At 42.1% G+C, this 13434-nt stretch overlaps 1 protein-coding gene across 1 annotated transcript in view; it reads left to right on the top strand.

Moving 5' to 3' along the window:
• Positions 1-13434, top strand: part of UGGT2 (UDP-glucose glycoprotein glucosyltransferase 2) — a 1372316-nt gene that overhangs the window by 1010534 nt on the left and 348348 nt on the right. Inside the window, exon 28 of the mRNA XM_069204567.1 lies at positions 3731-3889. Coding sequence (XP_069060668.1) covers positions 3731-3889 — 159 coding nt within the window. The remainder of the gene's footprint in view (positions 1-3730; positions 3890-13434) is intronic.

The following is a 13434-nucleotide window of genomic DNA, read 5'->3' as shown; positions in this document are numbered from 1 at the left end:
ATTCCACTAGGAAAAAGGGTGATTCTATGGCATTTGTAGGAAACATACCAATGGCAGACATATGCAAAGCTGCCACATGGTCCACACCACATACATTTACAAAGCATTACTGTGTGGATGTATTTTCGAAGCAAAAGACCAATGTTGGTCAAGCTGTACTTAAAACATTATTTCAAACTACTTCAACTCCTCCAGGCTAGCCACCTCTTTCTTGGGAGAAGGACTGCTTTTTAGTCTATGCATAGCGTGTGTTTCTCCAGTTACACATGCCATTGAACGGAAAATGTCACTTACCCCGTGTACATCTGTTAGTGGCATGTAGTGCTGCAGATTCACATGCACCCTCCCTTCTCCCCAGAAGCCTGTAGTCTTTGCAGTTCTTATTTGTAGATATGTATATATATTTACATTTGCATGGACATCTTATTTACACTTAGTTGTACATTTACATTCTTTCACTCTTACTCCTTCCTACACCCTTCTATGGGAAAACAATCTAACAAAGGAGTCGATGCCCATGTGCCGTATTGCCGAGAGGAGGAGTCACTCGATCCTGTGACTCGAAAAAAGACTTCTGCGAAGAAAAACAACTTATAACACTCCGGGCCCAACACTAGATGGCGGAATATATGGATAGCATGTAAATCTGCAGCACTACATGCCACGAACAGATGTACACTTGTTAAGTGACATTCATATATCTATATCTATATATATATATATATATATAGAGAGAGAGAGAGAGATATATATATATATATATCTATCTATATATATATATATCTATATATAGATATATATATATATAGAGATATATATATATATTTCAATTATGAGAGACCGCACAAATCCAGTTCGACTAGTTGCTTTTCAAAAGGGATTTATTGTTTCATTCAATAAAGTGTGAGGTGCCATATATATATATATATATATATATATATAACATATATAAACATATATATATAATTATTCTGGCTGTCGTTGTTATAGTTAGAACGTAGTTTCCATAGAAAACAAGTTTTTGGACTCGCCTATATCTTTGGCACCGTTTGATGAATGTTCATGAAATGTTCCAAAAAAAGGTCCCCTATAGTGTCTTGTTATGCATGGAAAGTTTCAGGATGATCCGTCTAGCAGGGGCCTAGAAAAAGAGGGGGGGGGAGTTTGTTTCCATGTTAATTCCTTTAGACTTTTAAGCACACCTGCAGCCCGATCCGCTGTACGTAATTACACCAAGTTTGGCAGAAAGGTAGCTTCTGGTCCACAGATGAGTGTTTGTTTAATTTGGTGTAAATCCGTTCAGTAGTTTAGGAGAAATTAAAGGAAATCCAAATTTGTATAAATAGGGTTGTGACAAATTCACGAAAACTGCCAATCTCGTGCGGAGATCTGATTGACTGCCAACACTTCAACCATAAAGTCTTGGCAGCTATTTTGAGACTCTGCTTCAGCCAAGTAAAAAAAAAGAAAGAAAAGGGACAGGGTACCGTTACTTTAACCCCTTAGCCTTGGTCCACGGACCCCACTCCCCAGGCTAAAATGCATTTTTTTTAAATCACTGCAAAAATCGTGAATAGTCTCGAATTTTTTGGTGATTTAAAAAAAAAAAAAAACAGCTCAGTCTGCGTGCAAGAACTTCTAATTGTGCCCCCAGGTGGGCCAAGTACTGGGGTATTGTGGACAAAATAGGAGGGAGGTGCACAGGGCCTGCTCCTAGTGCTTATAGAAGCACCAGGGACCACCACCTCCCTGGCGAAATGTGGTAAAAATATGCAGGGGTTGTGCAGCGCCTCGGGGAACAGCACCCCCCGAGGGCTTATTTATTTATATAACAGGTTATCCTGCGGCCCCCCGCACCCCAGAAACCACCACCTCCTCAGGCAACATATAAATGTAACAGGGACAACCACCTCCTTGGGACTACAATTTACAAATATGCAGGGGGCGTGCAGCCCCTGCAACCTGGGGTCCACCACCTCCTCGGGTCAAAATGTAAAAGATGGAGTGGGGACACACGGCCCCCCTTGAGTCACCTGGAGCCTAGTGGTTAAGATCTCAGCCCCTAACACTGAAGGTTGAGGGCTCAAGTCTGAGTGTCAATGGCCAAATCTCTGCACATATTTAAGGTACATACGAAAAGGTGATCTCACTCTGTTTACTTGACAAATGCATTTTTCTTTTCAGTCTGTCTGATAATATCTCAATCTGAATATATCATTCATCAAAGCCTAAAGAAAACCTACCTCTCTCTCTTTCTCTTTCTCTTTCTCTTTCTCTTTCTCTTTCTCTCTCATTCTCTCTCTCTCTTCCCTCCCATAATGGGATGGAATAGAGAGAGAGAGGGATTGTTATTTCATTGGTCTCTCCATACAATGACTTCAAAGTGTCCCACTAGGAAGTTGTTTGGTTGGAATCTTATAGTTAAGTTTTGATGCACAGCTGAACAGTCACCTCTGGCCTACCGGTAAAACTCTTGGACTATCACTTAATAGGTTGAAGGTTCAAATTCTGGTATCTCATAGCAGCATGTCTGCTTATTTACTCATGTTTTGAATGTTAAACATTCCTAGTGATGGAACATTTACATCATTTTCCCATCTCCATCTTTGGATTGACTGTCATAGAGATGTCTGGAAACTGCGTAGTAAGGAGTTACCTGTGGCCTAGTAATTAAGTTCTCAGGCCCTCACTCAGAAGGTTGAGGGTTTGCCTCTAGGTCTGTCAGTTTTTATTTCTTAGCTTTAAATTCTTTTCAACCTCAAATATTTAAGATATATACATAAAGGTGATCTCACTCTTTGTACTTGTCAAATACATTCTTTTTTCAATTTGTCAGAACATTTCACATTCTAAGTGGCACGGGGTTGGGTAGTCATAGGGGGTTGCCCACAGGACAGCTAACCCCCGCCGCCCAAAGGCCGTGCGTGGCGCAACGTTGGGTGGTTATAGGGGGTTGGCCGCAGGTATTTACAGCAGGATATTCAAGTAACTATAACTCGTGCCCTCACCATACACTGCTGATTACCCCACATATTGCAACACTCACAACATCTTTGATAACATGGTTGATAATAGCAATGTAAAATGTGCATTAAAACTGTTGAGGAGAAAACCGTGCATGGTGGGGGCATGCCTTATAGTTACCCTAGGGCAAGAGTTACAGCTACTTGAAATAGCTTTAACTCTGAATTTCGGTTGTTTTGTTCATTTAAAATGTGAGCCTAACTATTCTGTCCTTGTAACCTTTGTTTTTTAAGTGAATTTCTATGTTTCTTTTTATTCTATTTCCTATACATCCCTGTAACCTTTGTTTTTTTAAGTGTGTGTGTAAATATATATATTAAAAAATGTGCAGGGCTACTTTCAGAACTGTCAATGTTTCAGATATTATATTTAATTCCATACGTCCACTTAGTCCACTTTTAATAAGTAGCCCAGCAAATCACAAAACCTTTCTAAGGCAGCAAACCCTAAGTGGTGCTATTGTATGAATTTGAATTTTTATTAGATACTGGTTCATATCAATACTGTTTAGTTAAAGGTATCTTTAATGGAAGGCGAGGTTAGACAAACAAAATCACACTTTTTTATGATGCCAAAATCTGACCTCCGTTTCTAATTTGGCCAGCGGCTACAAAGAGTATTAATCCATGCATGTTAAAGTGTAATACACATATATTTCAGGTATCTATACAACTTGATCTTTTAAAAATGTTATTTGATTTTACAGATGGAAGGAATGGTCATGGCAGCTTATGAGCTGGAATATTTACTTCTTGAAGGGCACTGCTTTGATACAAATACAGGGCAGCCGCCAAGAGGACTGCAGTTTACCTTGGGATCAAAAAAAGACCCTGCAATGGTCGACACAATTGTCATGGCAAATCTGGTATGTTCATTAAGCCATAATGTGTATAATGTGTTAGGTGATCAGTGGGTTTTGAAGCAATGTTAACACAATTTTAAGAAGATAAAACAGTCGAGGTGGCATACAAAGGCTCAGCAAATTTTTTAATCGTCCAGTTTATCAAACTACAGTACAAACTCACATTGTGAAATGCAGTAGGTTTTGCCTTTGTGTACAGTAAAGACAGAAATACAGCGAATAGAAACCCATTCATACATACTATGCTCCCAGACCAAAACACACAGACATTAATTTTTACACAGATTCTAAAACACATACCAGCATAACAACACAAACACCAGTGTGCTGCAAGTGAGCACAGGATGATGCATCTCAGGTAATCAGTGGTTGACATGCCTCAAGGGAGAGCTGCGTAATGGGCTTCAGGAGTGCACAGAGTGATCACCCGCAGAAAAGCGATAGGTGCTATGCCTCATAAGAGTGCTGAAGTACTGTATATTATGTCTCAGGAGATGAGAATGAAACATGTCTCAGGAGTGTTGTGCTTCAGTGGCGAGCTGGGTGATTCCCCTTAGGAGAACACTAGGTCTTTCGCCTTGAATGAGCACCAGGCGATATGCCTCAGTTGAGAACTGACTGATATACCTCAGCTGAGTGGATGGTACATCTTGGGATGTTACTGGGTGATTTACCTCATGGGAGCGCTGGACAATGCGCCTAGGGGAGTGTTTATGCTGTGTATCAAGGGAACACAGAATATTGTACAGTTCAGAGAGATGGGCTTTGTGCATTATGAAGTACAGTGTGATGCATGATATGGGACAGATATACATGTGGCGCATGTTATGTGAGACATAGCCAGGCCTGGGATTTTTTCATCACAGTATTCTTCTTGATGGAATGTTAGAGCCTGTTTTTAACAACAAATATCTATCCAAATGTATGCTTTTTTGTATTAAATCATTTTGCTTAATTTTCTAAACCATTTACAGCATACCATGTTCCCATAAAAGAAGGTAGTAGCAGATACTAGGATTGATTACATCTTCACTGACAGTCTTTGTGGGAAAGGGCATGATGTAAAAAAAGAACACAAAATAATGACTACTGGAATCCCCCCTCATATACTCTCCCTTAACTATCAACAATGACCAATATTGGAAAACTATTTGCATTCAGTTATATAATATACGGTGGAGTGCTTTATTACCTTATTAATCATTTGACAACATATTAGACTATAGTTTAAATAGAATGACTTCTACTTTAATAGTGGGCGACCTTCAAACACTTATTCAGTCCATAAGCTCTTGTAGGCATCCATCATAACATCTGTTAATCTTTTCAGATTCAATATATTCCAAAGCTTGAAATACCACATAGCTAGTTGTGGGGTGTGTTCATCAAAGGTGGGAATTTAGTAACCCAGAATCAATTTCATCTGTGCTAGGATCACATTCCAAAATGAGTAGGTGACTGGGCAGTCGCACCCAATATGTATAACTTCATCCTGGAGACCACAGCCCTTCCAACAAAGTCTGTTTGCTAAGGGATGGCGTTTCCCTAATTTGGTAGGCTATAGATACAAGTAAAAAATAACCTTATAGTGGGCCTCTCTACCTCCTTGGGAATGCAGAAAATTTGGAATATTCTGCCAGAAGGAGGACCGCTGGTCCTCTGTAAAGTTGTTCTGTATGTTATTTCCTAAAAAGAGTTACAGAAGAGAGCAGGGGCTAGGTTTAAAGTCAGTAAAAGATGGTAGAGGAATGTGATCTGACCCTTAAACTCTCCTATCTGCACACATTTTAAGTTAGAAGGAATTCTTTTGTGGCAGCCTGTTTTACCACTGGGTAGAAAACCTAGGGGGTCATTCTGACTCCCGCCGGACGCGGTCACCGCGCGCCCGGCGGGAGCCGCCAAAATACCGTACCGCGGTCGGAAGACCGCGGCGGGTATTTTGAGTTTTCCCCTGGGCTGGCGGGCGGCCGCCGAAAGGCCGCCCGCCAGCCCAGGGGAAAACGACCTTCCCACCATGAAGCCGGCTCGTAATCGAGCCGGCGGAGTGGGAAGGTGCGACGGGTGCTACTGCACCCGTCGCGTATTTCACTGTCTGCTATGCAGACAGTGAAATACAAGCGGGGCCCTCTTACGGGGGCCCCTGCAGTGCCCATGCCATTGGCATGGGCACTGCAGGGGCCCCCAGGGGCCCCGCGACACCCCCTACCGCCATCCTGTTCCTGGCGGGCGAACCGCCAGGAACAGGATGGCAGTAGGGGGTGTCAGAATCCCCAAGGCGGCGCAGCATGCTGCGCCGCCTTGGAGGATTCTGACGGGCAGCGGAAAACCGGCGGGAGACCGCCGGTTTTCCTGCACTGACCGCGGCCAAAGCGCCGCGGTCAGAATGCCCTAAGGGGCACCGCCAGGCTGTTGGCGGTGCTCCCGTGGTCATTCGCCCTGGCGGTTTTTACCGCCAGGGTTAGAATGACCACCCTAGTGTCCTATTTTGTTTATGGCAAACGCGTTCTGTATCATCTAAATGAAACTGTTCTTTGCAAACCCCAAAGTCAAAGATGTCTGTATTGTAATGTGGAATAGATCTGAAATGGTCAGGCAGCCTCCAGTGCACCACTTACCTGGAAAAGAGTGGATGTAAAAGCTGGATTTTTGTAGACAAGTGTGTGAGGAAGGGAATGTCCTACATGCAGTAATACCTATGACAGTATCCCACATGGTGAGCATAGTTTTTGTGGGTCTACTTAGGTAAGTGTTTGGTGGCCTGTCATGTATTGGCTTTCAAATCAGATCCCAAATATAGGGTACTATGATTGACCTGTCTATATACATCTAGTGTTTCTTTGTCTGATGAAGACACCAGTCAGCAATGATTCTTAGCTGTGAGGCTATATAATAAGTGACAAAGTCTGGTTAAACCAGCCCTCCCAGTGTTTAGGTAGTCGTATGTATTTGTTTTTAGAGTTTAATCCATTGTCTCTGCCATATTAACTGGATATTTAGCTCTTTTAAGAGAAACAAAGAATTCCTTTCAAAACAAAACTAGTAGCGCTTGAGAAGAATATAATAATCTTGGCAGTATTTTTATCTTAATAGTATACATTTTCTATAGCCAGGACAGGTACAGTAGTGACTGTCTATGGCAATCCTCTTTTCGCCTTTGTAACAGGGGTGGGAAGTTAGCTTTTTATAGATCCTCAATATTAGACACAAGCTTAACACCTAGATATGTGATTGCTGTCTTAGTCCATTGGAAGTAGAAATGGCATGCTATCTCGTTAACCTCCGTCTTGGCAAGGGTGAGGTTAAGAATATATGATTTGGAAAAGTTCCCTTTAAATCCTGCTATGTTTTCAAAATCTGCCAGCATTGATTGTATCTTTGGAATTGAAGTGGAGGGATTTGAGAGAGACAAAAGTAAGTAATCGGCAAATAGGGATAACTTATTATCCACCTGACCAAATGTGATTGCTCCTCACCCTGCTAAACAGATTCAGGGCTATTGTACTTGTACGATATGACAACAACGATAGGTCTTTTGACAGATATTCAATCTATTAGCTCTACACATTTTAAAAACTTTTGTACATACTATCTGCTAATCTTTCCATCTTCAATATATTCCCAAGTCTGAAATACCACATAACTTGAGGCAGTGCCTCAGGCTTCTTGCAACTGGCCGCTAATGTCGTTTTAGCAGCTACCAGACAGTTCCACATGATTATGGGATCAGCCTGCATTTGGTATATGAGAGAGCTGCAGCGCATACCCAAAAGGACATATTCTGCAGACTTGATTAGAGTAACCTAGAATCAATTTTATCTGTGCTAGGGTCTCATTCCAAAATGGGCAGATGATTGGGCAATCACACAAAATATATATAAAATCACCCTGGTGACCACTGCCTTCCAACAAAGTGTGTTTGCTAAGGGATAACATTTACCTAATTTGGTAGGCTAAAGACCCAAGTCAACAATAACCTTATTGTGGGCCCACTGGGGAATGCAAAAACTTTTAAATATTCTTCCACAAGGAGGACCACTGGTCGTCTGTAAAGTTGTTCCCTATGTTTTTTCCCTAAGAAGAGTTATAGGAGAGGCCGAGGGCTGTGGCTGAAGTCAGTAAGAGGTGGTAGAGATACGTGATCTGACCCTTAGAGACCCCTGCTGTCTGCACAATTTTGATGTTGGAAGAAGATCTCTTGTAGAAGCCTGTTTTACCACTGGGTAGAGTACACAGTGTCTTATTTGGGTATATCGAAATTTTTCAATCTCCTCTAAATGAAATGTTTCCTTACAGGCCTCAAAGGACAAGATGTCCATATTGTGGTATAGAGTGGAAGTGGTCAGACATCCTCCTGTACACCACTTGCCTGGAGAAAGAGCAAATGTAAAAGCAAGGCTGTAGAAGTGTGTGAGGAAGAGTATGTCCTACATGCAGTATTACCCGTGATAGTATCCCACACTGTGAGCATAGTTTTTGTGGGTCTTCTTAGATAAGTGTTTAGTGGCTTGCTTCGAAGTCAGATCCCAAATATAGGGTCCTATTAGCTACCTGTCCATGTGCAGTCAGTGTTTCTTCATCTGACAAAGAGACCAGTCCGCGATGACTGGTAGCCATGAGGCTCTGTAATAAGTGACAAAGTATGGTGAAATCAGCCCACCTAGCATTTGGGTAGCTTTAAGTGTTTATATGAGAATTGGCTCAATTATCCCTGCCAGGTAAACTGACTAATTAGCTTTTTAAAGAGAAACAAAGAATTCACTTCAAACCCAAATTGTAGCATTTAAAATTAATATAATATTTTTGGCATATATTCATCTTGATAGAAACTTTCCCCACACAGATCTGGTACAGTAGTGACCATCTACGGTAAACCTCTGTTAGCGTTTGTAACAGGGCTGGTAAGTTAACTTTATATAGATCCTTGATGTTAGGTACAAGCTTACCATCTAGATTTGTGATCTCAATATTAGTCCATTGGAAGTGGAAGTTGCATGCTTTCTTCTTAACCTCTACCTTAGAAAGGTGAGGTTAAGAATGTAGGTTCTGGATAAGTTAACTTTAAATTCTGCTATGTTTTCAAAGTCTGCCAGCATAAATTTTATCTTTGGACTAGAGGTTGAGGGATTTGAGAGAGACAGAAGCACTTCATTGACAAACAGTGATAACTTATATTGCACCCAACCAAAAATAATTGCCCATCGAACTGCCCCGCCCTAATCATGGATGCAAAATGTTCTCTACGGAGGGCAACGACTAGAGGGGAGAGAGAGCGCCCATGCCTCGTATTCCTACACAGACGGAAACTCCGTTGATATGCCATTATCCAGAACATGACAAATGAGGTCTGGTAGTTAGCCAGAACCATGTCACTGAAGTTAGGCCTAAACCATACTTGTGTATTACTTTGGTCAGAAATTCCCAGTCCACCAAGTCAGTGCTTTTTCAGTGTCTAACAACATCAGGACAGCCAGAATCAGTTTCTTTTTAGATTTCTTGATAAATTAGGCTGTTATGCAAAGGTTAATGTGTATTTGTCTGCATTTGATTAACCCAATTGGTCTGGCTGAATCAGACTGGACATCAGGTCCTTTAGCCTGGTTGCCAAAACGTTTGAGTAAATCTTTGCATCTGTGGTTAAGAGAGCATTGGGTGTAGTAAGGCACAGAACTTTGAATCTTTTCACAATTTTGTTAATAGTGGATCAAGTTTCACTCATTGTCTGAGAAACTTTATTTTTGTTAGCCACTTTATTAAAAAGAGCAGTTATTTTCCAGTCTGTGCTTTTTCTTATAAAAAGGAAATGTACTTTACTACAACACTCCATACTATGCATTATTCACTAATATATATATATATACATACACACACACAATAGGGTAGGTGGAAATACCTTTGGTGATGTCCTCAGAACAGTTCGCCCGTAGCTAAGTCTTAATCCACAATCACAAGTCTCTCTCCCAACTTTGCTAGGTAGAATATTACTGTATAAATAGGTGTCAATATCAATAAGGCAGACTGTTACATTTTTCAGGGTGTCATCACATTAGCTAAAAAGCAGAAAACATGATAATCCACCATTGCAACAGCACTGAAATCAATTGAGATAGAACCAACATTCATTACTATTCGTTACAAAAGAAAATCTTACATATTCGTTCCTCAACATTGTATTGAGCAACGTATCCCACAGTCTTATTTCTTTACACTGCCACTAAAAGCTTTCCTAAAGCTGCCATTGCAGCTTTAGGACCAACCACAAGTGTCCCCGCTCTCCAGAGCCCATGCACAAAAGTACAAGTTCCAAAATAATGAAACACCCCTTCCGGTGTCATGGATTTAATCTCCAGAGAAACTTGGTCCACTTTTGGGGAAATCCTATGGGGGCTGCTACACTTCTTACAGCCCCCTACAACAGTTTGAGATCTGTTGGTGGTGCCTCTGACCTTTCTAGGGCACCACTAAAGTAGGTATACAAATTTAGTAGTGCTCAAGAGGCTTATAGGGGTGCTTCTCACATGAGGCTTGAATATTTTGTTAGCGACATTGCCCCTTGACAGAGATATTTTCTTGCACTTTTTTATTATTGAGAGCGTGTCCCCAATCCTACAGGGAGCACCGGCAATCATGGCCTGTGATTGAATCCCTTCATACGTGTTAAACGTGTCTTTCACCCGTGGTCCATGTGGGTGGGGAGAAGCTGGTGGTCTCCACTCCCCACTCTCCTCCCCCAAGACAAAGGCACGGAGAGCTGGGGCAGGACACTGTCATCTACAGAGTGTGGTGGCACGTATATCTTGCCCTTGTGATCCCAGGAAGATGGGGGTCCCCCTGGACAGTCGTTCTTCATGCCAGGCCTCTGGGAATGGGGCCCCAGGGCTAAAGCGGATCTAGGGGAAGGTGCCCCATACCAACCACCTCCCCATTGAAATGTTAATGTAGTTGCGCCAAACCTCAGGGGAATATCTACCCTCAGCAGAAGAGTGCTACAAGGTTTGTTCTCTGTCTGGTCCACCCAGGGGACCAGGATTGTCATGCTCATTACTCCATCTAGTAGTATTGATTTTCCCGATTTTGGGCTTGTTTTGCTCTGGGCAGGCAGCTCTCGCTGTTAGGAGCCTTCTCATCAGGCCTTTTGGCTTCCAAGGGCTACTTTTTGTTAGAGAGATATATTTTGCTGTTCCTTTGCCAGACCTCTCCTCTGCCTGGGCTTCTTAGGCTCTCTCCTGCTCGTTGGGCTTTTATCTTCCACAGCACCTTCACAGCTACCAAGCAGAACACACTCATGATTGCATTGCCAGGTCCCATAGCTTTCTGTCTACTTGCAGGGCCCCTGTATGTCAGCAGAGTCAAGGCCCAGTCCACAGACAATTCAGGGGAACCCTCCAGGTTCTTTCAGCAAGTCCATTGCCCTCACTCTTCCTCAGAGGGCATAGGGTTCAGCTCCACTGACCTTGAAAAGACCCATTCTAGTCATGGGTGCCAGCTGAAGTTTCAGAATCCCAAAGTCCATTCATGTAGAGGTTCATGGGACTCCTTTCTTCCAGCTGGGCAATATTCTAGCATTGCATTCCCAGACCCAGTGTCTTCTCAAATGTCTCTCACTTGTGCAGGGTGTTTTTTTTTAAGTGGGGTGGAACGCTCTGGAAGTTTGTCACCTCTACCAAATCCTAGAGTCCCATGGCATTGCTCTGCCCTACCCCATCCTCTTGCACAGCCTTTTGGTACACTTAAAGATGGCAACTTCAAGTGGTCTAGGAAGAGACCTTTCCTAACCGCCTCAGCCCCTCCCACAACTGACACTGCTGCCTGAACCTTTACTACCAAAACTGAAAAGGGGAGCCCCTCCCGGGTTGGGCCTTCCTCATTTGTATCTATGGGCTTGGGCTTCACCCTGGCCAGGTGCACTGTGAAATGTTAATTAACACATACATATTTCCTCCTCACCTCTTCCTTTCCCAGGACCTGGGTCACATATTGTTGTTGGCTCTATTGTGTGGGGAGTCCTTTGATCCCCCGGCTGACCAGTACAGTATTTGACTAGACCCAGTAGGGGGACAAAGGCCTTTTGAATCTGTCTATGTCTGACACAACGAAATATGACATTTCATAAAGTACCATAAGCAGTAAAGCTATCACAAAATTGACAGTGTATCTAAGGAAAACAAAAAATGCTTTCCTATGGAAAGGTGGCCTTACCTTTAACTATCCAGTTTGCTAGCAGTGTTGGCACACATTGACGAATCTTGATGAAACTTAAAAAAAAAGAAAAGTGAATCAACCTGATCTCCTTCCAGGAAAGTTTCAGGTTGATCCGTTAAGCAGGGCTGAGATGGGGAGTGGGGGTCCCAAACTGCAGTTTCCCCATGCAGTTATAATTGGAATTTTGAACAGCACCAAAACAGCTGAATGGATTTACACAAATGTTTGTAGAAAGCTAGAGCTTTACCTAGAGAGCATGCTTTTTATGATTTGTTGAAATCCATTCAGTAATTTATTTGAGAAATTAAGGCTCAAAATATATAGATATCTGGATAGTTGGTGTCCAGATCTATTCATTAGTTTGAGGAAATGTTGCCCAGATATGCTTTGATTGGCCAATTTAAAGGGGACTAGTCAAGCCAGATTGGTTGGCCACAACCTGAACAATATGTTGTGGCAGCCATTACAGGACTCAGGGAAATGGTCCATGTGCCCTGAAAATGAATGTAAACAAATTTGTAGGAGGACTATACAAGCACATCCTGACTCCAAAGGCAATTATGGACTCTCACAGGACTCCCCACCCCAACCTGCATTGTAGTGAATGGCAGGTTTTGAGGGTGACAAAAAGAAGCCCATATAACATGTAACAACAGATTTTAATTACATTAGAAATCATTTGTTGGTTGTGCCATACTACTTTTAGGAATTGTACCATATTCTAAGGTGCCTTTACCCTGTGTAAAATGCTGATCCTTTGCTGGACCATTAACCATGTTTGAGACTAAACTGTTTTATCTCACAGAGGTTATGGAAGGTGCAACGGAATCTAAAATGAGAGCTTATTTTCTGTAAATTGACATTGTCTTCCTCGGGCCATGTGAGAATAAAGTCTGGCATACTGAGAAAAAAACAGAAGTAGCACCCTTTCAGTTGATTGCCCAGTATTCTACTGCAATCTCCCACAGTGTTCTGATGAACAATTAGAATGCTAACAGTCTTAATTATGACAAAGCGTATCAGACCTGAAGCCATCTTGATTGAATCAAAGTTGCAAAACATAAAACATCTCCTCTAGAAATGCGCCAGATGATGAGGTTCGCTTTGTCAAATAAATTCTGGTTAGTGCTGTAGAAAGCAAAATTAGGACACATTTTCCATGAGCTCTCAAATATCTTCCTCTTCTACTTAGTTTAAACACACTGAAATGCAGACTGAAACATGTGCTTTCAGAACTAGCAGCAGCCTGCCAGTTAACTCCCGGGTAATCAACTGCAGCTTCACCACAGTGTTATAATGAGCAACTGGAGTGCTAACATTCTGAATTTGACAACTGTATGGCATACCTG

The sequence above is a fragment of the Pleurodeles waltl genome, chromosome 8, assembly GCF_031143425.1.
Source record: "Pleurodeles waltl isolate 20211129_DDA chromosome 8, aPleWal1.hap1.20221129, whole genome shotgun sequence".
Classification (NCBI taxonomy): Eukaryota; Metazoa; Chordata; class Amphibia; order Caudata; family Salamandridae; genus Pleurodeles; species Pleurodeles waltl.
The sequence above is the reverse complement of the archived record's forward strand: the minus strand, read 5'-3'. Positions and strand labels throughout refer to the sequence as shown.